At 43.9% G+C, this 26,889-nt stretch overlaps 1 protein-coding gene across 2 annotated transcripts; it reads left to right on the top strand.

Moving 5' to 3' along the window:
• The first annotated feature begins 131 nt into the window (after positions 1-131).
• On the top strand, positions 132-24,600 carry rgl1 (ral guanine nucleotide dissociation stimulator-like 1). Of its 2 annotated transcripts, none has more exons than XM_049587763.1 (18): positions 132-642; positions 15,718-15,828; positions 17,590-17,798; positions 17,896-17,970; positions 18,129-18,319; positions 18,428-18,552; positions 18,693-18,908; positions 18,999-19,102; positions 19,222-19,306; positions 19,517-19,606; positions 19,936-20,022; positions 20,284-20,316; positions 20,438-20,559; positions 20,865-20,954; positions 21,121-21,304; positions 21,787-22,038; positions 22,152-22,266; positions 22,665-24,600. In XM_049587763.1, the coding sequence occupies exons 1-18, from the start codon at positions 484-486 to the stop codon at positions 22,850-22,852; spliced, it is 2,436 nt and encodes an 811-aa protein (XP_049443720.1). In that variant the 5' UTR covers positions 132-483; the 3' UTR covers positions 22,853-24,600. The 2 variants fall into 2 exon arrangements, with proteins under 2 accessions (XP_049443720.1, XP_049443721.1); XM_049587764.1 differs by lacking the exon at positions 132-642 and adding an exon at positions 13,017-13,278.
• The last annotated feature ends 2,289 nt before the right edge of the window (positions 24,601-26,889 follow it).

The raw sequence follows: 26,889 nt of genomic DNA, 5'->3' as shown, positions 1-26,889 counted from the left end.
TTCAGTCAGTGGGTAGTTTTTTAAGTGGGAGGGCTGGGCCACTTAGTTATAACTCCTCCCCTTCTGGCTGGGATGAACGTAGGGGGTGAGAGAGAAGGAGAAAGAGGGAGAGACAATAGACTTTAATCACTCATGTGGTTGAGAGCTGTTGGCAAGCCAAGTTCCACGCGCACAGACTGAGAGAGAGGAAGAAAAAAAAACAGAAGAGGAGAGGATAGAAACTTTGTGTGGTGGGGAGAAAGGAGAGAAACAGGAAGGGAAAACACTGAGGTGGACAACTGGAGAGGGGAGTTCATCATTTGTGACACCTCTGAGCTGAAGGCAAGTCTACACAGACTGAGGAGAGAGGACCAAAACAATCAAGACCTAAAGGAGCCTCTTCATCTTCATCATCAACACTTGAAGACCCCTGCTGTACTGAAGACGTCTCCATCCAGACTGGAGTATGCCCTGTCACCCCTGCCGCTGATCCAGGGGGTCAGCATGATCTCCCAATACCCTCTGGCCACCCTGCTGCCCTGGCCCACGAGTCCCAGCTACCACTGCCCAGACCTGGACTGCTCCTTGCTGCTGGAGGGGGAAGGAGGTGTCGCCCTGCAGAGGTACCAGCCTCGTTCCCCGGAGAGCAGCCCCCGCCACTGGGTCAGTACATGGCAGAATAATTATGTCTGTCCACCTCCTGCTGTTTGTTGATTTTTGCTGTTTAATTTCTGGGAAGCACAGGTACTTCCAGTCTTGTTAAACAATCTGGCAGATGTTGGCCTTCGCTCACATGGCCTTCCTGTGCCTTCTGTTGTTTGGAGTGGGTGAGGTGTTGTTTGGTGTCAAAGGTTTGGTCAGTTTTGACAGACTCAAGGATGGGAATGGGAAGTGGAGTGTAAAGTGTTTGGAGCAGTCAAAGGAATAAGATTGAAAGTAATTAAACAATCCAGTGAGAAAAGAAGCTCGGAATTGTAAATATTTAAAGATGTACGTTGAGGAGCAGAGAGACGGGCAGTGTTTGTGACTCTTCCAAGGTCTGTTTGTTGGTCTGTGGTGATTGTGAGACACGGGAGAGTGATAGGAAGAGTGTTTGTGCATGTTTTAGACACAGAGAGAGAAAAAGGTGTTTGACTACAAGTCACAGCAAATTCTGGCTCCTGTAGACTCAGCAGTTCTGGCAGTAACACGGACAGTTAACTGGCAGTGACACATCATCCATCCTGTGATTTACACGTCCAACATAAACCACCAGTGTCATGTACAGTAAGTGAAGTGCATTTTGAAATCAGAGACATTCACAACTTGTGCCCGGCTCGGAGATCGATCAGTGATTGGTTTGTCATTTCTCAAATTATTACATTTCAGTTCCTCTGCTTGACCTCTCGTTGAAGTTTTATGCAACAAGTCGCCTCCTAATATTGCAAACTAGACAGTAACCTTTGGTGACACAGACAGGACAGCTGACCTCTTGTGCAAAGCAGTAATTCACTGTAACTACCGCTTATTGGTCACTTTATGTGCGTGCGTGTGTGTGTGTGCGTGTGTGTGTGTGTGTGTGTGTGTGTGTGTGCGTGTGTGTGTGTGTGTGTGTGTGTGTGCATTGCTGACTGGTCACACAGTTCACAGAAGGGGTATTACTCATTTTCTTAAGAACTTTACAATAATATGTGTCAGCCAACAGCAGAGCACGAAAACCCCCCAAAAAACTGTGGCTCACATGTTACGCTTCATATCAGCGTGCAGTACATATGTTTGTTTTCTCATAACAAGATTCCTCATAACAGTGCGATTACCAGAAAACGACCTGCAGCGACAGCTTATTCCAGCTTAGTTGTGGCTAATTGTTTGCATGTGCGCACTTGTGGTATTTAGGCTGAAGTGAGAATATTTTTTGGCACGTTGAGATTTAGTGAGCAGAGATATTGAGGTCAGAGAACCAGCCGGCTGAAGTGTCCCTGAGCAAGACACTGCATGTTGTGGAGGCCCAGTTCTACCAGTAAAAAAAAAAAAAAAAAAAAAAAATTAGCCTTGTGATGAAATAAAAACATCCTGTAAATCAATATAACGAGAAAGTTTATCATAGAAATGAGTCATTATCTCAAAATAATGAGTCAGTGAAGTCTCATTATTTCGGAAGTCAATATTTCGGAAATACGAAGTCATTATTTTGAGAAAGTCTCTCATTATTTAGAGATATTAAGCCATTTTTAAAAAATCTTATTATTTTGAAAAAATGTCTCATTATTTTGAGATACTAACTAATTATTTTAAGAAAGTTTAAAGTTTCTATTTTTTTTGTAATACTAAGTCATTATCTGGAATACTAACTTAATATTTATATACACTAAGTCATTATTTTAGAGAAAATTCCTCCTGATTTTTAATACTAAGTCATTTTTTCCTAGTCATAATTTTTTTTTTCTCCATGTCATAATTTTTAGAGAATTCCTTTTTATTTTGAGATACTTATTCATTCTTTTTGGAAAGTTTCTATTTTTTTAAATACTAACTCATTATCTAGAATACTAACTCATTATTTTGACATATTAAGTAATTTATTTCTGAGATATGTCATATTTGGAAATACTTACTCATGTTTTTGAGATACAAATTAATTTTTTTGGAAAAAATACTCATTGTTTTGAATTACTACATCATTATCTGAGACGCAAAGTTATTATTTCTGATATACTAAGTCATTATTTTTAAAACAAGTTCTAATTATTTTGAGAAATGTCAGTGTTTAAAGATACTAACTCATGTTTGATAAACTAAGTGATTATTTTGAGAGGATTTCTCCTAATTTTTAAATACTAGGTCTTAATTTTGAGATACCATGTCATTATTTAGAGAGAAATATTTTTTATTTTGAGATATTAACTCCTTATTTTAATGAATTTTCACCTTTTTTGACATACTAAATCATTATCTGAGATACTAACTCCTGATTTTTGATATACTGAGTCATTCATTTTTAAAACAAGTTCTCATTATATTGAGATCCTAACTCATTTTTTTATATGATAAGTATATATTTTGAAGAAAAATTCTCATTATTTTGAGACACTAACTTATTATTTTAAGATATTAAGTCATTATTTTGAGATACTTTGTTATTATCATGAGAAATTTTGTCATTATAATGGCTTACATTATCTTTTTATTCCATCACATTGGCAGAAATGGGATCTCATTGAACACTGAACCCCAGTACTGATCATCTGTGAGATTTTTAACCCAGAACCCTGTTATTGTGACTATTAAAGCAACCCAATTTCTGTCCAATCACGATCTTACTGTGCTGCTGTGTATATTCTGAGTCTAAGTGTTGGGAGATCATCACTCTTGCTGCCTATCTGACATCCTGGATGACGTGACCTCCTGTCTCACAGCTCTGTTTCCGTCAATTGTTCCAATGGCTATGAAGACTGAAGGTTAGCTTGCAGACGCTGACACTCTCTGGATGCTGTCGCCAAAGTGAGGCTCAGCTTACATGCATTGCGCTCATCCATGTGACTGTTTTTATCGTATTGCACTGTGATTGCCATCACAGCTTTGGCTACAGGGCAATGAGGGTCATTATATGGAGGAGTAAATACCTTCAGTAAAGGTAGGTAAGAATAAACGCAGCCATCAGTGGGTAATCACACAACTTCAAGTGTTACATGCAGAGCCTTTCTTGTAATAAACAGTAATGATTGCATGACCTCTCCACGTGTTATATTGTCAGTCTAACAGCTGGCTCCCGCTGGCTTGGAGGAGACTTTGCCTTTACTGCTGTCAGGGGTTTCATTTTGCCTACCTGCATAAGGTTATGAAACCATGCCAGTCATAAAGGCAGCGATTGGACTGATGACCTTCCTGTAATCAGCCTGCTGTGCAGTAACACAGCTGTCAAGTCCACAGTTCAGGTCAGAGATGACGAAGTAGTGCTGAGGTGTCAGTTACCATCAGCAGTCCACTGAGGACAATGAGACTCTGGACACTGGATTGAAAGTAATGATGATAAATCACAAAGAAAAACATAATATAGCGAAAATGCATCTTTTAAATTTAACTTTTCAGATGTTGCAAGATGGTGTCACAAGCAGGAATAACAAAGGGCTTGACCACATTTGAACCCAGCTACACAGAAGTGAGAGTGTTGACGAATCCTCACATCTTGGTGGGTTATCACAGTCCATTTTCCTGCTCTTACTGCATTTTAGAAGTCTGCAGTGTTCTTTCACACTCTCCTCTCTCAGTCAGTGATAAGGCAATGTAATTAAGCCGTGGGGCGATCAATCAAAACTCCAGTAGAGGGAATATTAGCCACTGCCTCACACCCGTTTGGCTTACAATAACCAGCAGGGTAGTTCAATAACCTCAGCAGGTCATTCGCTGGAAATGCAGAAGTGATTTTATAAAGGGAAAACAGGGACAAAGGAAGAAGGGGGGGGGGGGGGGGGGTGACAGAGAGTTTCGATGATGGCGTGTTTTCCATTGAAAAAAGTAAGAAAGCTGCGTTAGCACTCCTCCTTCCTCTTTCTTGACTTTTTGAACAGAGAAGTGCACGTTTCATGCTGATGCTCCGTGACGTGTTAGTGTTTCTAAAGTTTTGATCCATGCTTGTCATGTGTTTTGGTAAATGCTCAGTGATTCATTCATCCGGCTAAGACTAGTTCTTCAGCCTTTGACCTGTTTAATGTGCCTGTAGATGACTTTATGGGTTTCAGTTGTATAATTCTGGGATGTTTATGAAATATCAATCGATTTTTCAAGTTTCTATGTGGCGTAGCTGAAGAGTTTTCAGATCCTTTGCAGCACACTTATTTAGTAACCCTGTAACCACTGATATTACAAGACACTATTGGAGGGACATTAACATACACCAGTCCTTTCTTTTTGTCTCAAATTGCACAATTCACAAACTACCACACTTCTCTTTTCTCCAAAATCCAGGTCGCAGTCTTCCCCTCATTCAGTCCACCTCTTAAGATGGTGTTTACACACTTCGGTGACCCCCAGTATGTCAAGTTGTCTAGCCGTCTGCAGCTCTGTAGAGGCTCATATTGTGATCTTGGGGCTAATTAGGTCACATCATAGAACTGGTGTGAAAAGTCAATACTGCGTGCATTGTCCCTGTCACCCGAGCGTCCATCCCAGAGCAGCAACACCACAGGAGCAGCTCGCGTAACTGGGGCAGAAACTCATCGCACCATATGGAGATGGGTGTGTGTATGTGGCAATGTGTGTGTGTGTGTGTGTGTGTGTGTGCTCAGGGTGGGTTGGTACGAGGCATATGTGCAGCAGCACCCTCTTTGATTTGGTTTGTTTTTATGGTTTGGCTGCTCTGTGACACACACACACATACTCAGAAACTTCTCTATTCCTTTTCCTGCTCAGGCAGGGCTTGCAGTATTAGCCAGGACGCATGACTGGGATCAAGCTGGCATTGTGATGTGTGTATTAGCGTGTGTGTGTGTGTGTGTGTGTGTGTGTGGTATTAGTGTGTTAAGCTGGAGGATGCTGGTGTCCGGACGACACTTATAAATATGAGAGGTCAGCACTCACACATTCTGTATGTCAGCAGGTTACTAAGTATAACGTCTCTACTGACAACAACAAAGAAATGCACTAACTTGAGTACAGGAAATACATCCTGTATTTGTTTTTGTTAAACAGCAGGATGTGTTCATATGTATATTACATTTTACACAGTATTTAATGTGTCCATATTGTTTGGGCAGAGCATATATATTTTGGTCAGTGTTGTGACAACAGTTGAGCTGTCCACGCTTGTTATTGTGCTACTGCCTTTTTTTTATGTGTGTTATTGTGTGCATCATTTACGCAGTTTCATTTCCCACAACGCACATGCTTCACACTCAGATTTAACCCTCACAGCACACAATTCCTCAGAATTTCAGCGTACATTAAATGGAAGGAAGTCAGAGCCAATAATTTCATAAAGTAAAAACTGAAATACAGTGATGGTGCAAGTCAGTGTGATTTTGTCCATTCTGATCTGATGAATCTGCAGTGGGTGATTTCAAGTTTTGACGACAGTCACCAGCGTGTGACCGACTTCACTGATGCTGTGTGCTGTTTTCATTGCGTATGTGACAACTTTAGGGTAGCACGTATCTGGTGGGCAACAGATGGTCCGTCTCTCATTAGCAGGCGGGGTCAGACAGACAACCGAGCAAGTCCAGACTGATTCATTCAAGGCTTAGTGGGGCTTAGATCTAGAGGGGGTCAGTGTAGGGGCCCCGTGAAGGGGGGTTGTGCATGTGTGTGTGTATCTGTGTGTGTGTGTGTGTGTGTGTGTGTGTGTGTGTGTGTGTGTGTGTGTGTGTGTGTGTGTGTGAGTGCTGGGAATTTACTGTAACTCTTCTAAAATGCAGGAACACCTGAAAGTACCTTAACTACTGGCATACCATCTGAGTCATCATAGCTCCAGAGAGGATTATCTTGGCTTTAGTGCAACGGTCTGACTGACCCCATATGGAGGCTTTTATGAGAAAAAATAAATCTGTTTATGCATTTCTAATAACCCTAAACATGCATAAACTGTGCATAAATACGATTTTGTATGTTTGGTGTTAATGAAACTTTGAGCAGCTTTTCCTCGAAGTGTGTTTCGCAGGGTCAGCTGTGTTTAATGTGGAGTGTGGAGGAGGAGGATGACGAGGAGGAGGAGGGGTCTGGGTCTGAAGCTCTGGACTTTACTGGAAACTAATGATGTCACCCATCCAGAGAAAGAGGGAGAGCTTGACAACAGCCAGGACAATAGATCTGAGTGGAGCAGAGCCATGACATAAGAGAAGGAGTGAGGCAGACAGAGCTTTAATGTGGCTGTTTAAACAAAGGGTTCAGTTGACCGAAGAAGACGCAGACACAGGGAGAAAGAGAGGGAGAAAATGCAGCTGTGTGTGTTATGAGAGAGGACCTGGCATGTCTCTATCCAACTGTGTTTTCACTGTTGCTACTACTCGTTCCGCAGACACTCATCTGCTGATGTGTTGTCTCATTAAATACCTATCAAATAACCTTGTGCACTTACTGAGTGCTTTGCCCCTGCTTCACTGCTCTCAAATGACCTATTTAAGCCACTTCCATTGTCTCATTCTTAGGTTTTATTGAGTTATAGCAGATCATCCTGACTCCGTGCCATAAATCCAGCCTCTTGGGTTTTGTTGCTCCGGCCTGGTCTGGCTAAAAAACCTCTGCTGACTCTGGATAAACACAGTGGTTTATGAACTCTGCCCTCTACTGGGTAGTATGCTTTGGAAACACAAACCCACCAACCACACACAAACATACAGTGAAACTCACTGTGTGCATTCCCGTGCATAATGCAAGAAGAATGTACAAACAGGAACAGAGTACGAGTTTTCTGACACATTTGGTCCAGATATGGTGACAGGAAAGATCTTCTCCATTTTGTATTTTACGCAACGACTTTCCACTGGAGAGTTCTGTTCCAGCCACAGCTGATACTCCTCTCACTGGATGAAACGATGAGTCTACTCTGTTTACTAATTTCCAGCACAAAAAGTAGCAGGGCGTCCCTTTCCGGGCTGAAAAATGAAATCACTCATTCTCTTAAAGCCAGTGCACACTCGTCCTGTTGCATCACGCTTGTCTTTCATCCCGTATGGATCCTCTCAGTTTGTCTCTCCCTCTCACACTCACAGCAGAGATAAAGTCCTTTCAAGTTAATCTTGACAGTGTCCTACATTTTCTTTGATACACGACCTTCTTATCTTGGATGTAAACACTGCGACGTTACACATGCTGCCTGAGACCCCCACCTCCCTCATTGTCCTCTCGTGTGTCTGCTGTTTGGTTGTGTTTTTCAGCATTGTGATTCACAGTGTTTGTCGGTCCCTTCAGTCTGCCTGCTCTAGGAATCCCCTTTTCCTCTTGTCGTCTCCTCTCATCTCCTCCTTGCAGGCCAAAGAAGCTCCCCAGCCAGTCAGGTATGAGGACAGCAGGCTCGCTGGAGTCAGGAGGCTGAAGGCAGGAAGTGGGAGATTTCCTGGAATGTGCGTTTTTCCCCACAGTGGTGCAATAACAGGGCGAGCGGCGCTCCTCCTGTTTTTGTCCCCTTTCTGTCTGTACTGTTAGCTCCCTGTTCTGACATGGTGGAACAGGGAGAAGAGCATACTTAACTTGATATTAATAGTAACCCATTATAAAAAAAAGTGATGTGTCCTTGTCATGGGCTTTCCTAAGTATAATTACGTCAGTAGTCTTCCAAGAGAAAGGAACACTTGGTATGAAGATTGGCCAGTATTACAGTGCACGAATACTATTTGCAATATTTTACAGCCTTTCAAACATTGCAGTAGAAGATGCCATTCACCTCTGTCACAGTCTCTTTAACTGTCACTTGGACGCTACAGGAGATCTGAGACAGAGATATAGTTGCATGTTGTTGTATTTAACTTTAGAATTTCCATTTTCAGAATCAGAATCAGAAATACTTTATTGATCCCCGAGGGGAAATTGTTTATGTTACAGGTGCTCCTTGCAAGAGAGGAAAGATATGTGAAAATATAAGAAATTTAAACATTAGTATTAACAAATATAGAGTTAAATAAACAGGAATTATTAACAAACATAAACTTAAATAAATATATATATATACATATATATATATTGTAAACTGAACAAGATTTTATACTTCTACCCCACTACATGTCAGAGAAATGTTTCCACTGACTTTATCGGACAGCTGCTGTGCTATAGTTGGTAGTTCCTTTACTGATTATAAAGATACAGATGCAGGAACTTGGTCTAATTTCATGTAGGAAATCCTGTTAACACCACACGTCATGTTATGTAATGCTCAGCATGCATAGATTTGATGAGGCTAGCAGTTTGATTTGCCAGGCAAGAAATAGTTCTCCACATAACCCTGCAAAAACTATGACTTGTTGTTTTTACACTTTGGTTTTTGATCTATAGAGGGGCTGGTAGGTGGATTGTGTTACCTTTGGACAGAGCCAAGCTAGCTGTTTCCCTGTTTCCGGCCTTTATGATAAGCTAAGCTAACTGCCTGCTAGCTCGAGAAAGAGGTACCAACCTTCTCATCTAACTTTTGACAAGAAAAGGAATAGTGTATTTCCCCACATGTCAAACTTTTTCTGTAACTTGCCCTTAAAGGACTCGAGACTTCACTTGGCTTTGGACCAAAATACCTAAAAACAGCTTTGACATTTACTGAAATTTAGCCTCCTATAACAGGCCCGAGAGTCTTTTCTGATGCATCCTGTAAGGATCATAATACTGGTGTACTTTCATAAACCTGGACTCCAGTGAAACAGAACAAATTTCACATTTTGCTCTGTAGTTGAAAAACGTGCATCTGCTCATCCATCACACTGAGCAGCAGCTGTCGTATTTGTCAAATGTCTTGTTTGCGCTGAAATATGACATCACGCGCACTGTGAGACCAACACCACAATCCCCCCGGGGCTGAGCTGGAGGTCGTGTGGGGTCGCAACCTTCCCACTGCCCCTCTGGGCTTCCCAGAGCTCCAGAGACCACAGTGGACACCGGGGCAGCTCGGCCTGGGAACTGGAGCCCGGCCAGATATGCAGCCTGCGGGTCACCGAGAAGAAAACCTGATAAAACATATGATTACCACACACAGAGGGGCGCTAATAGAGACATACAGTGGGCTTCCCTGGCCCTTTGGTGCCCCTAAGCAACCTTGTGAGTGTGGGTGCATCTGTGAGTGCATCAGCGTGGTGTGTGACAGTCAGTGACGCTCAGTGTGACGTTGGGGTTACGTGTCGGTGTTATGGGAGCCAGTAGAGTGGGCAGGCATATCACGTACACACACACACACACACACACACACACACACACACACACAGTAGTGAAAAGGGGCCACAGCAGGTCTTGCCATCTCTCCCACTGAGCCTGATGACAATAAGCCTCATAACATTCCCACTGTCTCCTGACTCTGGATCACTAAGTTATTTAATCAGCCGACTAAATGGCTCAATCGTATGAACCGCTGCTTGCTCACATTTGATATATGTTTGCGATACAACTGTGTACAAAAGACCCCTCACAAAGTCGACACTTGATTCATATCTTCCCGTTTATTCACACAAGTGGGCTGTTTGAGTACGTGTGCAGGCCCATTCACAGTGGAACAGTGTGGCCATTCTCACACTCAGCCTATTCTCCTCTCCCGTCTCTGACAATGCACAGTACTGGTGACGGCATCTACAGCCTTCCTTGTATTGTCCCACGCATGGCAGCTGATCATACAAGAAAGTTACCCACTGCATGCACTCACATGGAATTAGTATATTAATATACATTACAGTCATCGCCACCGACGTGTACAGGTAAATTAACACATTAGTAAAGGTTAGTGTTGGGTGCTACTGCATATGTGACAAATTTAACGTAACATGGGGTGAAATATAAATGGTTATTTTATTGGTGAACTATTCCTTTAAATGTATGTCTGCCTTTCAAGTGCCAGTATGCTTGCATCTATATACTGACAGACATACGACTTACAAACTCATAATAACTGGACAAGAGATTACCATGGTGAGAGGTGAAGGGGACAAGAGGAGCTTATTGGAGACCACAGAAGAAGAAGTGAAGAGGGAGGTACTTTGAACTTGAACTTACAGATACACAGTTACATAGTAGGCTTGGAGACCTCATGTATTAAGTGTAATTTGATCGTTTTTTTACATTAACAACAGGTTACTGTGTGACAGGTTACACTTCTCAGACTTACTCAGCCACTGTAGCCCACTCCTCATCTCAACTTGAGGCTACATTAGCTGCTACTAGCATGACACACCTGAATCTCCAATCAAATTCTCGGCACTTGCATTGCAGGTAATATATGTGCCAGGTTTTGACAAAGATATACGCAGCTCTGCACGTCAGTTTTGATCCTCCTTCCTCTTAACTGTCTATCATGTGTGCAACAATGTTACAGGAGTGCAATGCTAAATCAGTGGAGTGCTGTTTTAAAGGATGATGATGATGAAGTGATGTAGAAAATCCACTGGCTGAGCAAAATGCATTTTACACTTAAACTAAAAGTAAGTCTGACTCACCAGAAGTAGACTGTGGGTAAAAGACAGCTATTGGCCAGCTACTTAAGCCAGGATTCTCGTTCTCTTTCGACTATCTATGTGTTACCATTTGCATGGGCACCATCACTGCATCCTGGCTTAGTGCTGCCCAAGGTGATTGTGATTGGTTTAGAGCAGGGGTGTCAAACATATAGCCTGTGAGCCAGAGCCAGCTCGCCGAGGGGTCCACTCCAGCCCACTAGATGACGAGGTGCCAGGATTCAGGAGCAAGTCAAACAATGTGTTGCCTATGTCATGTAAAATTCTGCTTCAGAGGCTTTCCTAGCCTGAGTGTCTGACTGAAGCTCCCAGAACCTTCAGTCTGACATGGCTTCCATTGAAGGTGATTTACAAGAGGGAGGGAATTTGATTTTTTCCCTAACCAATCAGTAGAGATCAACGACTCACCCAGAATCTGACGTCATTAGTATCCATGCCTCGGGGGTGCCTAAAACAAGTGAGCATTGCCCGTTTAAAATGTCTCCGTCGTCGTGCATGCCCAGCTGCATCGCCGTTAAATCCAGTTTAGCAACTTCCTTAATTTGGTCCTCCATTAAAGCGAGTAGTGGCGAAATACCTCGATAGCATCGTTAATGTGGTCTGTATGATCTGTAGCGGTCGCCATTGTTGCTATCCTCACCAGTTACCCACCGGCGTACAGCTTGACATCAGCGTGGCGCTGATTGGCTAATCGCTAGACCCCCGGCGTTCATTGGTCCGTCCATCGTTTGGACGAGATAAATCGCAAATTCATTGCAGTATGCCAGACCAGTAATGCAAGCCTACTCAGTGGGCGGGGTCTATGGTCTGGAACCAGGCTAAGGCTTTCCCACCCTGACCAGAATACAGCTCTCTGATGTAACAATGAATACTTACTGTGACCATGTTTAAAGATACTGGACATTGTGCAAAATATTGTCAATCAGCAGCTTCAGTTTAAAACAATCTGCATCAGGAAACGTACTGATAAATGCACATGTAGTGACAGTTAGAAGTCGGCTGACTGAATGTGGAAAACTGAGACATACTGGTGAATCTGCACCTAGTGATGAGACTCATAGGTTATTGGTAAACTTTTATTGGTCCAGCTCATTTAAGATCAAATTGGTCTGTATGTGGCCCATGAACTAAAATGAGTTTGACATCCCTGGTTAAGAGAAATACAAACATCCCGAGCATTTTTTTTTTTTACTATACTAGAATGATAACTGGGGTCTCTAGACCTTTGTCTAGGGCTGATACAGCACTGTGGAGATAGGTCTGGTTATGTAAGACTAAGCTAAAGCTAATGTTAGCTTTCAGTAATTTCAGTTTGTCACATAAAGAGGGTGTCTTCCAAAGTTATGGCCTTTTCATAGTGATATCCCCTTCATGTGTTTCATCCATTCAAGTTAACAGTCTCTGAGAAACGAAAAAGAAACATTGCACTAAAAATACAGACTTTAGACTTGAACACACTGACTTGATTATTTTAACTCCGACTACTGAAGCAATTACTTGCTTCAGCAACATTTTAGAATTTTACTTTTCTTTACACACAAAACACACAAGACAGAAAATATCTAAGACATCAATATTCTTCTCTATGTAACCACAACTTCCATGTTTTTTACTCATTGTAACAAGCTTAAAGGAAAAATAAAAATTACCTATTAAAAATGCTACAAACACAAACTTAAGACTGTACTGTATACTGTAGCCTACACACAGCCTAAGGATTTATGTTTATGGAGTAATATAAACCAGTTTAAACGCGTGATAAAACTCTGCTGTGAATTTCACAGGAATGAGATTTACGATTGTGTATTAGCGTATTGCGCAAACAGAAATCACATCCCTACGTCTGAGCGCGCACATTGTTGTCAGTGTGATGAAATTCGGACAAAAAGGAAGGAGGAGGAGTTTAAACGGGACTGTTGTGAGTGCAAGGAGGGAGGAGTTTGGTCATTCAGTAGAAGAGGGGAGAGCCTACTGACAGACAGAGGAGGAGGATTTGGAGTTTGGAGTTGAGCGGACGAAAAGTGTGTGAAGTGAAGGACAAGAAATTTTTCAGCGTGGATCTGGGATTTGATTTTTTTTTGTAAGGGAACTCTTCTTCTACTTTCCTTGTTGGATTATTCCCGAGCTCTGATGCTGTCCCCGGATCATGAAAGAAACGATCACCATGAAATTCGCCTGGAAAAGTAAAATGGTAAAGAGCAAAAACAAAACAAAAAAAACTCTCTCATGCTTTTCCATCCTGTGCTCTGTTGTTGAGTTTGTGGTTTTGAAGAGGAGGGGGGAGGTTAAAGAGGGAAAGGGGGGAGAAAAGAAGGGGGGCGTTTGTAGGCTTGGGAAAGTAGCGGATAAAGGGGAGAGGAGGAGGAGGAGGAGGAGGGGAGCAGCGGGGGGAGCAGTTGAACATTGAGTTTTAATTGTTTTTACTAGGCTTTAAATCCAGTTTAACCTACATTGCTGGTGCGTAAAGATGTCGCGCAAAGTTTGGACACGCATGGAAGGGGGGATGAAATAGAAAAATCCCCTGCCGACTCCGCCAGAATATGAACTCGATCCGTTAGCACTCCCCTCCCTGATGGTGGATATGAAAACTTTTGTCTGGGGGCCCGCAGCGTAACAGAGAGGGAACAATTGGCGAGGCCCCGGGGCCATCACACTGTCTCTCCACGGGTCCCAGCTGCGTCCAGGCGAGGAAAACACAAAAGCCAACAGATCAGCGCCAAAGATTTAACACAACTGTTGTTGTTGGTATCTTGGGAGTATTGTTTCACACACAGCTGATAGGCTGATAGGCATATTGGCACTATGTGAGTAGAGATAGCGCACTATTTGCTTTCCTAAGTGTCCTCTCCATGCACTTTTTGAGCATCTTCTCGGGGGAGGATCCAAGTTAGTGCAGAGAGTAAACAACCCATCTCCTGTTTACATCCTACCCAGGGTCATTTGATATACTGTGCTCTCTGTACGATATCTGCAGTGTGATGCTTTTGGCCTGTATTCTCTGTGAATAGAAACATCACAGTGCCAGACTGTTTTGGTTCCAGTTTTCATGCAAGCTCGTGGAGCTTTGGCTCACAATAAGCCCCCAAACTTGGTGCACAAAGCGAGGCAGAGCCTTTTTTAAAACCCTGCTCTGAAAAACATCTCCAGTTCTGTGGCTGACAAAAAGCAGGCTGTGTGTGCAGACTGTGAACTCAGCAGCCCGGGCCGGCCAGCACAGAGACCTCCCGCTATTGTTTTGGGAGTGTGTGGACTGCATGACTCATGCACTGATGTATTTATCTGTCCCTGCGCCAGCCATCCAGCCAGCAGCCAGCAGCAGCTAAAGAGAGAGGGAGAGAGATATACATGCACTTAGTGGGTTGCTGACCTTAAGACGAGATGCTGAACAGGGTAGGAGACAGGCATGTAGACATATTTCAGACAAATGCAATTTGTGACATGCAACAACACAGACATGCTGAGTGGTTTCATCTGCCAGAGCCACTTATAATCCTTCACTCCTCCTCTCCCTTTCTCCCTTTGTGTTTTTTGGTTTCTTTTCATTTTGGCATCACATGTTTCTGTTCAAACCCAAACATGGCCCAGTCGTGGCAGAGCGCCACCGGCCTCCAGGGCCGTCTATTGAGCCTGTTAACGGCGACTTTGACCCTTGACCTCTTTCCTGGCAGCTCCTCTGTTTGGGGAATATTGTGGACTTTGCCACTGAGCTGTGTAAATGAAAGTGGGGACAAGTGAGAGTGATCTTGGCCGCTGCAGCCCGTGTGTGTGTGTGTGTGTGTGTGTGTGTGTGTGTGTGTGAGTGAGTGAGTGAGTGAAGACTTGGCCATAATACTGCATGCGTGGTGTTTATATTTGGCCAGTCACTCTCTTTCGCTGTCTCTGCCTCTGTTTTTGTCTCTGTCTCCATATGTTGATGTCTCAGCACATCTCGGGATGTGTTTGCGCTCACTCTCCCTGAGCAGGAGTTTTGTATTTTGATTCCACTCTGCTCCCTCTGTTTGTTTCTGCGCTCCACTGTTTGTCATTGATTTACAACCAGAGGCAGACACAATACATACGGAACAAGATGAGCACAAATCTAGTTTGTGCTCTCATTTGTAATCAAGCTCTCTTGGGTTGTATAATTAGGCAGACAAAGACATATCAGCTTGTCTTGTTTTATTATGTAGGGGTTTGTTTGGGAGGTTTCTTCCATTCTGGCTCTTATCACAAACTTTCTGAGCTGCAGTAAAGCCATCCAGCTCTGACTTCACCTCGGGGAGAAGGGGACACGGTGAAAGAGATGGATAGGGAATAAAAGAGGGAGTAAAGACAGGGAGGGAGGCCTGGCAGGCTGCAGATGTGGGGGTTGGGGAGTTGGTCATTCTTGATGTTTTACTGCACCTAAGTCCTTCTTTTACTAGTTTGTTTAAGTGCTGTGGTTGTGTTTCTGTATTTTTTCTGGTGTTTCCTTCTGCTTTTCTCAAAGATGTTTCCAAAAACGTCAGTTCCTATTTTGTTCAACTATTGAAATCACACTTGGAAATAACCTCTGCAGCCTGCAGTTGTTTACAGGAAATTAGATTTTTTATCCTAAACCTATCCTCTCCTGTCTTCTGGAGATTTCTCACATTTTCCCTCTCCTTTGCAGAGCTCAGTGCAGGACTGGGGGGAGGAAGTCGAGGAAGGAGCCATCTACAACGTGACACTGAAGAGGGTTCAGATTCAGCAGGCCGCCAACAAGGGAGCAAGATGGCTAGGGGTGAGTGGGCCGGTCTGATGTCTCACAGTGTGACAGAATCGCAGCTGACGAAGCTTTTTCAAAGACGAGTTGAGCTCCAAAACCCTCAGTGAAACAGATTCTACAAATGAAAACCTGATGCTGCTTTTTCCACTCTCTTAACCTGTTGCGGTGCAAAATGCTGATTTTTAGTGGAATAGTCTCTGCTGTGGAATTCACCCTGTGTTGATGGTTTCAGAAAAGCAATCTTGTTAGTTGTGTGCAGACTGCTGATCACAAAAACAGAATAATCTCCATTGTTTGAAACTGACCGTGTCTTTCAATAGCAGGGCGTCTCTCCACATTGTGCTCCACCGGGGCTGTTGTTTTTACATTTGAGCTATAAATCTCCCAGTTTAGACAACACCTTTTTAGCTGCCTGCTGAAAATCAACAGTTTTGCCAGACCTGGACTGTTTAGCCAAAGCATGTGATTTCCTGACTTTCCCGGCTGCCAACAAAACTGCTCGCTCCCCTGTACAGCAGTGTTTTATAAAATGCTGGTATGACAAAAAAAAGTTGGGGGTATTAAAGGCTTTTCCTTGAGTTGTGCATTTTTTCAGTGCACATGAGGCATTGCTGTTCCCTCCTCTGTGCTGTTTATATCAGCATAATAAGATGTTATACAGTATATTATTATGCTGCACAGAAGGGCCAATTAGGGCATTGTCCCCAGTTCCTCTTGTGTGTTTTCTCAGCAGCAACTAAATGTATGAACCAAGCATAACAGAAATTACAGATGTGTGGTCTTTGTTTACAAGAAAAAATCAGGATCTGGTGTTGTTGGTTTGTTTGTCTCACAGTTGTCTCTTTGTGCTTGACAGGGGGGATGGGGGGTTGGCATAAAAAAGAAGAAATAGATAACAGCTCTGAGGCTTTAAGTCTGTATTGATGTATTGACAACGGCATGAGCTGCCAACTGTATTCGAGCTAATTAAAACAGCATGGGTACTTTATACAGTGCTGTCTATTGAGTGGAGTAGAATGGGAAGCGATTCCTATTGAGACATCAGTATATTCACCATAAACAGTCAATTGTCAGTGAACAACAGCAATTACTGTACAATCAGGGGGATTGTACACTGATGTATTGTGTGTAGAAGCAAATTACGTGCATTTCTAGTTGAGTTTGAATTGTAAAATCGATGCCTGCGTGTGTGAGTGCACAGCGCGTCACCTCGCAGAGATAGATAATGGTATTTCTCAGTGTTCTGAGTTGTTATCAGAGGGGAGTGGTGGGAGAACTTGGCCGTGTTGCTGTCCTCCTCTCTGTCTGGAGGGACGGCGGAGGAGGGGCCTGCTGTGATTAAAAGCAGATTGGAGCGTTTCCTGTTGTAGCGTGCTAACTTCACCAAGGTCTCTTTCTCTCCATGTCTGTGCCACCTCCTCTCCTACGCTCTCCCTGCCTGTTTTTGCGACCAAGCAGTCTATTTCCCCACAGACACAATAGTCGGACACATCTGGAGAAATCAGAATTAAATATAGGTTTTTGATTGTCCTTTCTTACTGTATCTTTGTCTGCTAATGAGTCCTGTCATTTCACATTTTAAAGCTGAACTATCAAGGTTGTAAGATTTAATGAAAGTATTTTATGTTCTGTGTGATGAGATGACAACAAAGACAGCCTGACACATCAAAAATCTGTGATGCATTCAAAGCCAAACAAAGCAGAGCAAAGCTTTGGGAGCGTCTCAGTTCAGCTCACACTGGTTTAACAATGTGCTGTGTATGTGCTTGTGTTTAGGCGGAAGGCGATCGCCTACCTCCCGGCCACACAGTGAGCCAGCTGGAGACTTGCAAAATCAGAAGTATCCGTGCTGGAACACTGGAGCGTCTGGTGGAGACGTTATTGACAGCGTTCGGAGACAACGACCTCACCTACACCTCCATCTTCCTGTCCACCTACAGAGCCTTCGCCAGCACACAGACTGTACTGCAGCTACTGCTAGACAGGTAGGCCTGGAATAAAGTGTTGCATAAAGTCAAAATAATCCACTGACTGTACGTTTTAGTGGTTCTGAATATGCTCACTTGTTATTTCCTGTTGCAGGTACGGAAGTGTGGAAGAAAATGAGCAAGACACAGGCAGATGCAAAGGCTCTGAAACCAATGGAGCCATCAGAAGGTGAGATACGTTTTAATAAATATGTCACTATAAGTTCCATATGGTCAGCTTTAAACAATTTTTGTAACTTTCAGCAGTATAGCTGACTCATCACACCTGCCCTCCTATCGTTGCCAGCTCTCTTAATGCTCTTAAATCTTTCCCTGCTGCCTCCACAGTGCCTTGGCCTCTATCCTGCGTGCCTGGCTGGACCAGTGTCCTGAAGATTTCCAGGAGCCGCCTGACTACCCCTGTCTCCACAGGCTGATGGACTACCTGCGCAAAGCCCTGCCAGGCTCAGAGACTCTTAGACGGGCAGAGAGTCTGCTGGAGCAGCTGCAGAGTCAGGCCGGCATGGACGACGCTGATGGTAACTAACAAAACGCCTCTTAAAACTCTTTGCATAGCATATACATAGTTCATTGTTCTGTACAGTGCTATGTATTTTTATCCTAAGTGTCAAATTTCCTGCTTTCAGCTGGTTTCCACGGCAACAGTTCTTTCTGCCTGGGGGAAGAGGAGGAAGTGGAGATCGAGGTCCAGGAGGACTTCCTGTCGTTTGAGGCCGACCTGGTGGCGGAGCAGCTGACCTACATGGATGCAGTAAGTGGAGGGAAATGAGATGGAAACGGGCGGGTTTGGCAGTGTGCATGTTGTGAAGCAGGGAAAGGTGACGCAGGTTACATCCCTGTGATGTTTCTTCAGTTTCGTCATGCTAACATCAGCTTCTTCTTCTGCTCTAGCTGCTGTTCAAAAAGGTTGTACCCCACCACTGCCTGGGCTCTATCTGGTCTCAGAGGGATAAGAAACACAACAAGCACAGCGCCCCCACCATTCGTGCAACCATCACGCAGTTTAATGCTGTGGCGGCCTGCGTGGTCAGCACAGTGCTGAAACACAGACAGATCAGGCCACATGTGAGAGCGCGGGTCATCCAGCGCTGGATAGACATCGCTCAGGTCGGCAGAAGCACACACACACTCATCTATAAACCTAGCATGAAAACGAGCTGAGTTCTGACTGTCTTCATGTTAATTGTCTTGTAACAGGAGTGTCGAATACGCAAAAACTTCTCGTCTCTGCGAGCCATTGTATCTGCGCTGCAGTCCAACCCTTTGTACAGGCTGAAAAGGGCATGGGCCTGTGTGCACAAGTAAGTCTCAATTGATGAATCAGCCTTTTGGCCGAATACAACAGCATCTCTGTGATGTTTATTTTGCACATATATTTAATCTGATGTGTCCACCTAACCCGAATCTGTGCTTCACACAGAGACAGCATGCAGACATTTGAGGAACTATCGGACATTTTCTCCGATCACAACAACTACCTGACCAGCAGAGAGCTCCTCATGAGGGTGAGTGCTTCCTGAAATATTAATGAATCGTCTGAGGAATCTGTGATATTTTAAATTACTAAATTAAGCACCCTCTGAAAAAACTCAAGTTTTAAAGTGCGTAGATGTAACTCGTGAGTGAGACTTCATCCTGAAACCCTAAAAACATTCCCTCACTCACTGCTGAGAATCTGAAGGACTGAAGCTGCATTTGTTCTGTTTGCACTACAGGAAGGCACTTCGAAGTTTGCCAGTCTGGAGAGCTGTGCCAAGGAGCATCAGAAACGCACCCACAAGAGACTCCAGCTGCAGAAGGAAATGGTGAGACAAAGACAGACTAACTAAAAGCCCCTGTAACAAACGCCAGACAAATGGATGTTTTTCTCAAAAAAGAGCTAAAAGCGAGCTTTATAATTTAAAACAACACATTCCTCTCAAGCAGTGCACTGTAATGTGATTTCTAGCCTCTACACTATGATGAAGCCACATGCTTAGCTTTGTTTACTCAGCGCACCAAGAGCTGTACTTACATTAAGCCTGTGTTGTATTTTAGAAAACCCACCATGGCATCTGTAAATCATAAGGAGCACAGTGTAAATTACAGCTTTATTGTAGCATCCTTAAAGAATTTATTTAAATCTTCTCCACAGGGAGCCATGCAAGGAACAATACCGTACTTGGGGACCTTTCTAACCGACCTGACCATGCTGGATACGGCCCTGCCCGACCTAGTAGAGGTAAGAAAAAATCCATAACCACCTGCTGAATGTGTGTGTGTTTCGATATTTGAGAGCATGTGTCCGCGAGTTTACACAGCTCTGCAGATCTGAGAGTCTGTCTGTGTTACCGCTGTCAGAAACTGGGGTGTAAGTTTCCATGAGTGCGTGAGGAATTTTGTCGCTCCATTTTTGGAGTGGTCCACCTAATGCTGTTTGTCTAAGCAGCCACTGGTATGCGATGTCCAGGGTCTGACAGCATGTTCTTTGTGTCCTCCGCAGGGTGGTCTGATCAACTTTGAGAAGAGACGCAGGGTGAGTGTAGCTGCAAGCCACCTCCTTTGACATGATTACACCATGTGATGAGCTCTGACATGTGCCACACATTCAAAGTAAATCTGATCTAACGTTGGTGCCTTTCTCTCCGTCTCTGCAGGAGTTTGAGGTGATTGCTCAGATCAAGCTGCTCCAGTCGGCCTGCAACAGCTACTGTCTGACTCCAGAGCCGTCTTTCCTCCGCTGGTTTAAGAGCCAGCTTCAGCTCAGCGAGGAGGAAAGGTACTGCTGCTTTACCCTGAATACCTTCGTCATTGATTGCACCGTTATCCATTAGATAACAAGCAAAGTAGTGCATGAGGTCATGGTCTGTTGGACCTATTGTTCACAAACACACAATAGAAGCTTCTTTCTGTCCTTTCTCCTCGCCTCTCCCTGCTGTTCTCATGTTGTGCCTTCACTCCCTACTGATCTATTGTACCCTCTCCTTCCCCTTGTCCTCTGTGACTCTTTCCCTTTCTTGTACTCACAATTCATGGCTATGTTTTATGATGTCTAAGGTTTATTATCAATCTTCTCTCTTGCAGCTACGCCTTGTCCTGTGAGATTGAAGGTCTGGGTGACAGCAGTCCAACCTCACCCAAGCCTCGAAAAAGCATGGTGAAGAGACTCAGCCTGTAAGTGCAACCACAAAATACAATAATTAACCAAATGAAGGAGGTCTAGTTTTAAATCTGTGTTAGAATACCTGAAGCAAAAATCATCACACTGTCGTATTTAAGCACTGAAGTGCTGTGACCTATTTATTTTATTCTCTAACGACCAACTTTCACTACTTCCCAGGCTGTTTCTTGGACCAGACAGTAATTCAGCCAGTTCTCCAGTCAGAGAGACGCCACGCTCGCCTCCTACTGGCAGCTCAGGGGAGAGCATGGACTCAGTCAGTGTGTCCTCCAGCGACTCCAGCAGCCCGTCAGACAATGAAGGCCTCACCCCCACACACACCTCTGACTCCCAGCACAACAAGGTGGGCAACAGCGCTAAAGAAAATTGGTACTTTTTGGTCATACTTAGGGACTATATGGAAGTTATTGTGAAGAGGGGAGCAGGCTTTAAAAAGCATTACTAGTCTATTTTTTGGACTCTCCCATTGACTGAGACAAAAATTGTAACACCCTTTCCCAAATATCTCAAAAACAATTGAACGCTATTCTCTTTTAACAACTAAAATTGCACCAGAAAATGTAAGTACACAGGCAGAAATCATAACACCCTTTTCTGGTCTCCTTCCCCCCGTAATTTTTATACAGTCCCTTAGTCAAAAGCTGTTATTTCAGGCAAAGGTTTATATTTCAGTCTTGCAGCTGTCACCGTGTTCCAGTACTTCCACATTTCCCCTCGCCTCTAATAGCTTTAAATGAATAATCAGATTATGGCTCAGTGCATTTGCGGAAGAAAATGATCCTGTTTATGAATTTGTATGTAATTTCTGGTTATGTGTTTTTGCAGCTATCAGAATCCTCCTCTTGTAATTCACTCCACTCCATGGACACCAGTTCGTCGACAGCCAGCGTCACCATGACTCCTGCGTCTCCCTCACTCCCAGGGCCCCCCTGCACCCACAGACGCTCCGTCTCCCTCACACCCTTGTCCCCCTGCTCCCCAAGTCAAACCCCGGCGTATAACACCCAGGCCCAAGATGCATGCATCATAAGAGTGAGCCTGGAGGACGGCAACGGGAACCTCTACAAGAGCATATTGGTAAATATATGTGTGTTTGTGTTGTTGTGTGAGTGAGATGCTCTCAGGTTAGATTTTTACATGTTAAAGGCAAAAAACTTTACGAGTAATTTCTTTGTCCGTTCCCTACATAGCTGACCAATCAAGACAAGACTCCGGCTGTAATTTCCAGAGCCATGGCAAAGCACAACCTGGAAGTGGAGCCAGAGGAGGGATACGAGCTGGTACAAGTCATCTCTGAGGACAGAGGTAAAAAACAATTTTAAATTGAGCCTTTTTTTTTTTAGCTAATTCTTTTCTACACATGTATACCTTCCTTATTTTTCAAACAACTCTCAACTTGAGGTAGCTAACTACATGTTGGTACAGTACAATGCCCAGGCATATAGTCAGATATTTACAGTAAAAACAGGAAGCAGAAGTTGCTGCAGCAGTTACTGTAAAAACTATAATGATGCACCCTTTGTATTATGCAAATCTGGCATTTTAATTCTTGTAATTTTTCCACTGATCAGCTGTTTTCCAAACCACAAGAAACCACAATGACCCCTGTACTACTGACAAAAAGCATATCAGCGTCAACAACAGAAAGAGCTAAAACCATACTCATCATTCTGCTGTTTCTCTCCTCCTCTCTCTTTCTCTAGAACTGGTGATTCCAGACAACGCCAACGTCTTTTACGCCATGAACACCTCCGCCAACTTTGACTTCCTGCTGCGGGTGCGAGGCTCAGCAGGTCGGCCAGTCCAGCTGCGAAGCCGCTGTAGCTCAACACTCCCCCGCGCCCAGCACCGCTCCAGCTTGTCACTCAGACTCAGCAAGGTCACGCTGTGACCCTGGACTGCATGGACTCGGCGGTTGGCCCTTACGCCACTAATCCAGGATGATACAGGGCACGGACTTGATGTGAACTGTTGGGTTTTAGGTGAAGAGGCTGATGGGATACATGGATGAGAAGTTCTGAAGGATTCAAGGAGGAACAGATGGAGTTTACAGACTCTTAAAGAGCTCCACTTTGACTCTTATCTTGCCGACTCTCACCCTGAACTTTGCCATCTCTTCTCGCCCTTTGCCCAGCCTTAATATGGAACATGGATGTGTAGCGTGACTGCTGTGCCAGTGACTTACGACGAGTGATGCCTGTAACTGACTGAAACAGCGACCTCTAGTGGCATCCACTCTTTACAACAATGAGTTTTTGCACATATAATGGGAGCAGCCAAACTCCTGACCTCCAACAGTATTCTGATATTGAATGAACTTTGTTTTGTCCTGTGATGTCTGTGTAGCTGAATATTTACTTCTCTGGTATAAGAAGTGTAATGAATGCAGAAAGAGGAGACGGATGATGGAACAGAAGGAGAAGTGGACTGAGTGTCCGGTCCTGTTGCCTTTATCGATGAATGAATGGACTTCTGATAATATTCTGAATGATATTAATGAATTAATTAATTGACAGGAGCTGTGATGTCATGAATTTTCCTAGCCGGGCATGTTTACCTGCCATGTCCGGCTCGTGCACAGTGTGCACTGCGTGTTCAGCCCCTCTCATATTGTGAGCTGTGTGACGAATGCAGTGTTTAGTGCATTCTGATTGGTTCCATTACTTGGTTTTAACAAGTCCTTGGCAACTATTGTAATGGCCTTACCTGCCCTGTATTTAGGGTGTAGAGATGAAATTTGTGCTGCTTTCTAATCCAGAAAGACGGTCCCTCGCATCCTCACATATTCTTGTTCTTGTTTGTAAGACGATAGCAGATGTACAAGATCAGAGAGGAGGAGAGAAGTGACTTCCTGGAGTGGAAAACACCATGCAAAGTGTCTCAAACTGATGCATACTTGTACCTCTTTGCCCTTCATTATATGAACTATAGAGTTGCACTTGTCAGTTGGTAGGAGAGGCCAATGGGATGTGAATATAGAAGAGTGAACGAGCCGCTCTGTAAGTGGTTCTCTTCCCTCTTCGCTAAATGAATTACTATTTTTGTTTGTAATTGTTGTGTTTATATATTTTTGTAACACAATTCAGGCCAGAAATGTTTTGCCGGATTGGAGAGTGATGAAGTAAATGTTAACAAATTCAAAGTGTCATAAAAAAAAGCCAGTGCCAGATTTTACTGTGATACATGTGGACATCTTTACTGAGGGACACTTCACTTCACAACAGACACAAAAGCCAAACACTTCTCCTCACAGTAAACACCCATTTGTCTCTGCTCACAGTTTCACAGCAGCATCACCAACACTTCTCACCTGTCACATTTCATTGACCCGTTTGCAGATAAACACTCACACTCACTTTTTTTTCTCCTTTAAGTGTTAGTCCGCTCCTGCAGATCTTACACAGCTCATGCTATCGTGCCAATTTGTTCAACCAGTTAATGTTCTTTGGTTTATATTTCATTCCCTCTGGGAGAACTGGTTCACTGTTGGACTTGTGTTAATGGCCCAGTTGGCCCAATCCTTTGTCTCCATGCAGCACTTCACTTTGAAATGTTCTCATTAAATCCCCCTCAGTTCCTGTGTTCTTCACTGCCAAAGACTCTTCCTCTACCTGAATAAATAAATTATTATCATTATTATGACTGTTGTCCCCTGTGTTCTCATCTTTGGTCTCTGAATCCATTATGAGTAACATGTAATTTCTAACATGTAATTATTGTAGTTTTGATCTTTAAAGAACATCTATGTAACGACACAAACAACTGCACCCAATATTTTTTCTTCTCGCTGCATTAAGCGTATGCAGGCATTTGTCTTCTTGCCCTTGCGCTGTGATAGACAACATGCTCGGTCCTGTTAGGACTGACATTATCAAGAAAAGGACCGGTGGCTGTTCTGGATGGAGCCCAAGTTATTTTGCTGAGTGGAAGACATTTGTGCTGAGTTGAATGCAGCGGTTATGACCTTCCTTTCCTGAAACTGGGTCTGCTGCGCTGGTCAAACACTTTTCCAGGAATTCAAAGACAAGCATGCCTTTTTTGACATTGACAGGAATTCATATATAACATGAGAACAGACAACTTCAGGGAGTAGAGATTTATTCAGTAAGTCAGTCGCTGATGGTGCAGCGCTGTATATAATATAGTTCAATCAGGAGAGACTCGTTTTTATAGCAAGAAGTATATTTATTACCATGTGCACATAAGAATGAAAAATGTGAAAAGTCTTTGTGGATTCAACCCCATAGAGATGGTATGATGGAGGGTAAGGAGGGTGGTGAATCCATAGTCCAATAGGACGCCGGCGGTGGTGAAGATGAGATGAGAGGAAGATGGAGAAGTGCCGATGATCTGGATGGGTAGAGGAATGAGCCTTTGTTGAGTTTGTCCAGGACTCTGGATACGATGGCTGGAGGTGAACGCAGTGGAGGAGGGCGCAAAGATTCTGCCTAAACTGACAGCTGACAGCAGCAGAAGAGAGAGACAATTTAAAATTTTGCAGTAGCATCCCGATTGGCTGATATAGACTGGGCGAAGTTTGATTTGATAACTAGAGGATAGTAGTCAGCTGATAAGAGGAAGCAGTGGGAATGGGAGGGAGAGACTTGTGAATGTGTGAGCACAAAGACAGTCTTCCTGGTTGAACTTATGCTGAGCTTCATACAGTGCAGGCAGTGCGGTTGCATCAATAGCCCATAGGATGAGGGGGATCACGGAGAAAGCAGGTCCTCCAACAGTGTGTTGGCCAGAGAACAGGCTCGTGTAACTCATTCAGATTGCCAACTCAGAAACACACCCATGCTCAAAAAAAAAAAAAAAAAACGTGCTCAGTCTAAAGCAATCTATTCTACACTTTACAAAAACTTGTTGCATCGCTTTTCGCAGGTGATGTGGTTCTATTGGCTTCATCACACCATGACCTCCAGCATGCACTGGGGCAGCTTGCAACCGTGTGTGAAGCGGTCGGGATGAGAGTTAGCATCTCCAAATCTGAGGCCAAACGATGGATTCCCTTCTCTGGGCTGGGGGAGAGTTACTGCCTGAAACGAGGGAGTTCAAGAATCTTGGGGTCTTGTTCACGAGTGAGGGTAGAATAGAGCATGAGATGGATTGGAGGTCTGGTGTGGCTTCTGCAGTGACGCATGCGCTGCGCCGGTCCATCTTGGTGAAGAGGGAGCTGAGCCAGAAGGCGAAGCTTTCAATTTACTGGTCCATCTATGTCCCAACCCTCACCTATGATCATGAGCTCTGCGTAGTGACCGAAAGAATGACATTACGGATACAAGTGGCTGAAATAAGTTTCCTCCGTGGGGTGGCTGGGCCCAGCCTTAGAGATAGGGTAAGGAGCATGGGCATCCAGAGGGAACTCGGAGTAGAGCTGCTGCTCTTTCGTGTTGAAAGGGATCAGTTGAGGTGGTTCAGGCATCTGATCAGGATGCCTCCTGGACGCCTCCCGCTGGAGGTGTTTTGGGCACGTCCCACTGGTAGAAGGCCCCGGGGCAGACCCAGAACATGCTGGAGGGATTACATATTTCATCTGGCCTGGGAACATCTCAGGTCCACCAGGAGGAGCTGGAAAGCATTGTTGGGGAGAGGGCTGTCTGGGGCGCTTTGCTCGGCCTGCTGCCCCAGCAAAGAAAATTAATAGATGGATGGATTTACAAAAACTATAAAACCATAAATAGACTATAAAAATGTTTAATTAAATGACTACTACTTTATTTTATTTGGTATTTTTATCATATATGGATAATATGTATGTCAAGTCGTAACTAGTTCAGATGCAAAATGTTGCACTAGGGTCCATCATTGTAATGTGCACTGAGGCCTGTCCCAACAACCATACGCTACTGGCTGTATTGTACCTCTTTATAGAGGCATTTTTTCCTACTTAAATGTTTTGTGCTGGTCAGGGGGTACTTGGCTGAA

Source organism: Epinephelus fuscoguttatus, linkage group LG10 (assembly GCF_011397635.1).
Source record: "Epinephelus fuscoguttatus linkage group LG10, E.fuscoguttatus.final_Chr_v1".
Classification (NCBI taxonomy): domain Eukaryota; kingdom Metazoa; phylum Chordata; class Actinopteri; order Perciformes; family Serranidae; genus Epinephelus; species Epinephelus fuscoguttatus.
This window is presented reverse-complemented; position numbering and strand designations above follow the sequence as displayed.

Coding starts and splice junctions, on each gene's coding strand:
- rgl1 (XM_049587763.1), top strand. CDS start 484: ATGATCTCCCAATACCCTCTGGCCACCCTGCTGCCCTGGCCCACGAGT. Junction 19,307..19,516: donor GCAGAGAGCTCCTCATGAGG/GTGAGTGCTTCC, acceptor TTTGCACTACAG/GAAGGCACTTCGAAGTTTGC. Junction 20,955..21,120: donor ATGGTGAAGAGACTCAGCCT/GTAAGTGCAACC, acceptor ACTACTTCCCAG/GCTGTTTCTTGGACCAGACA.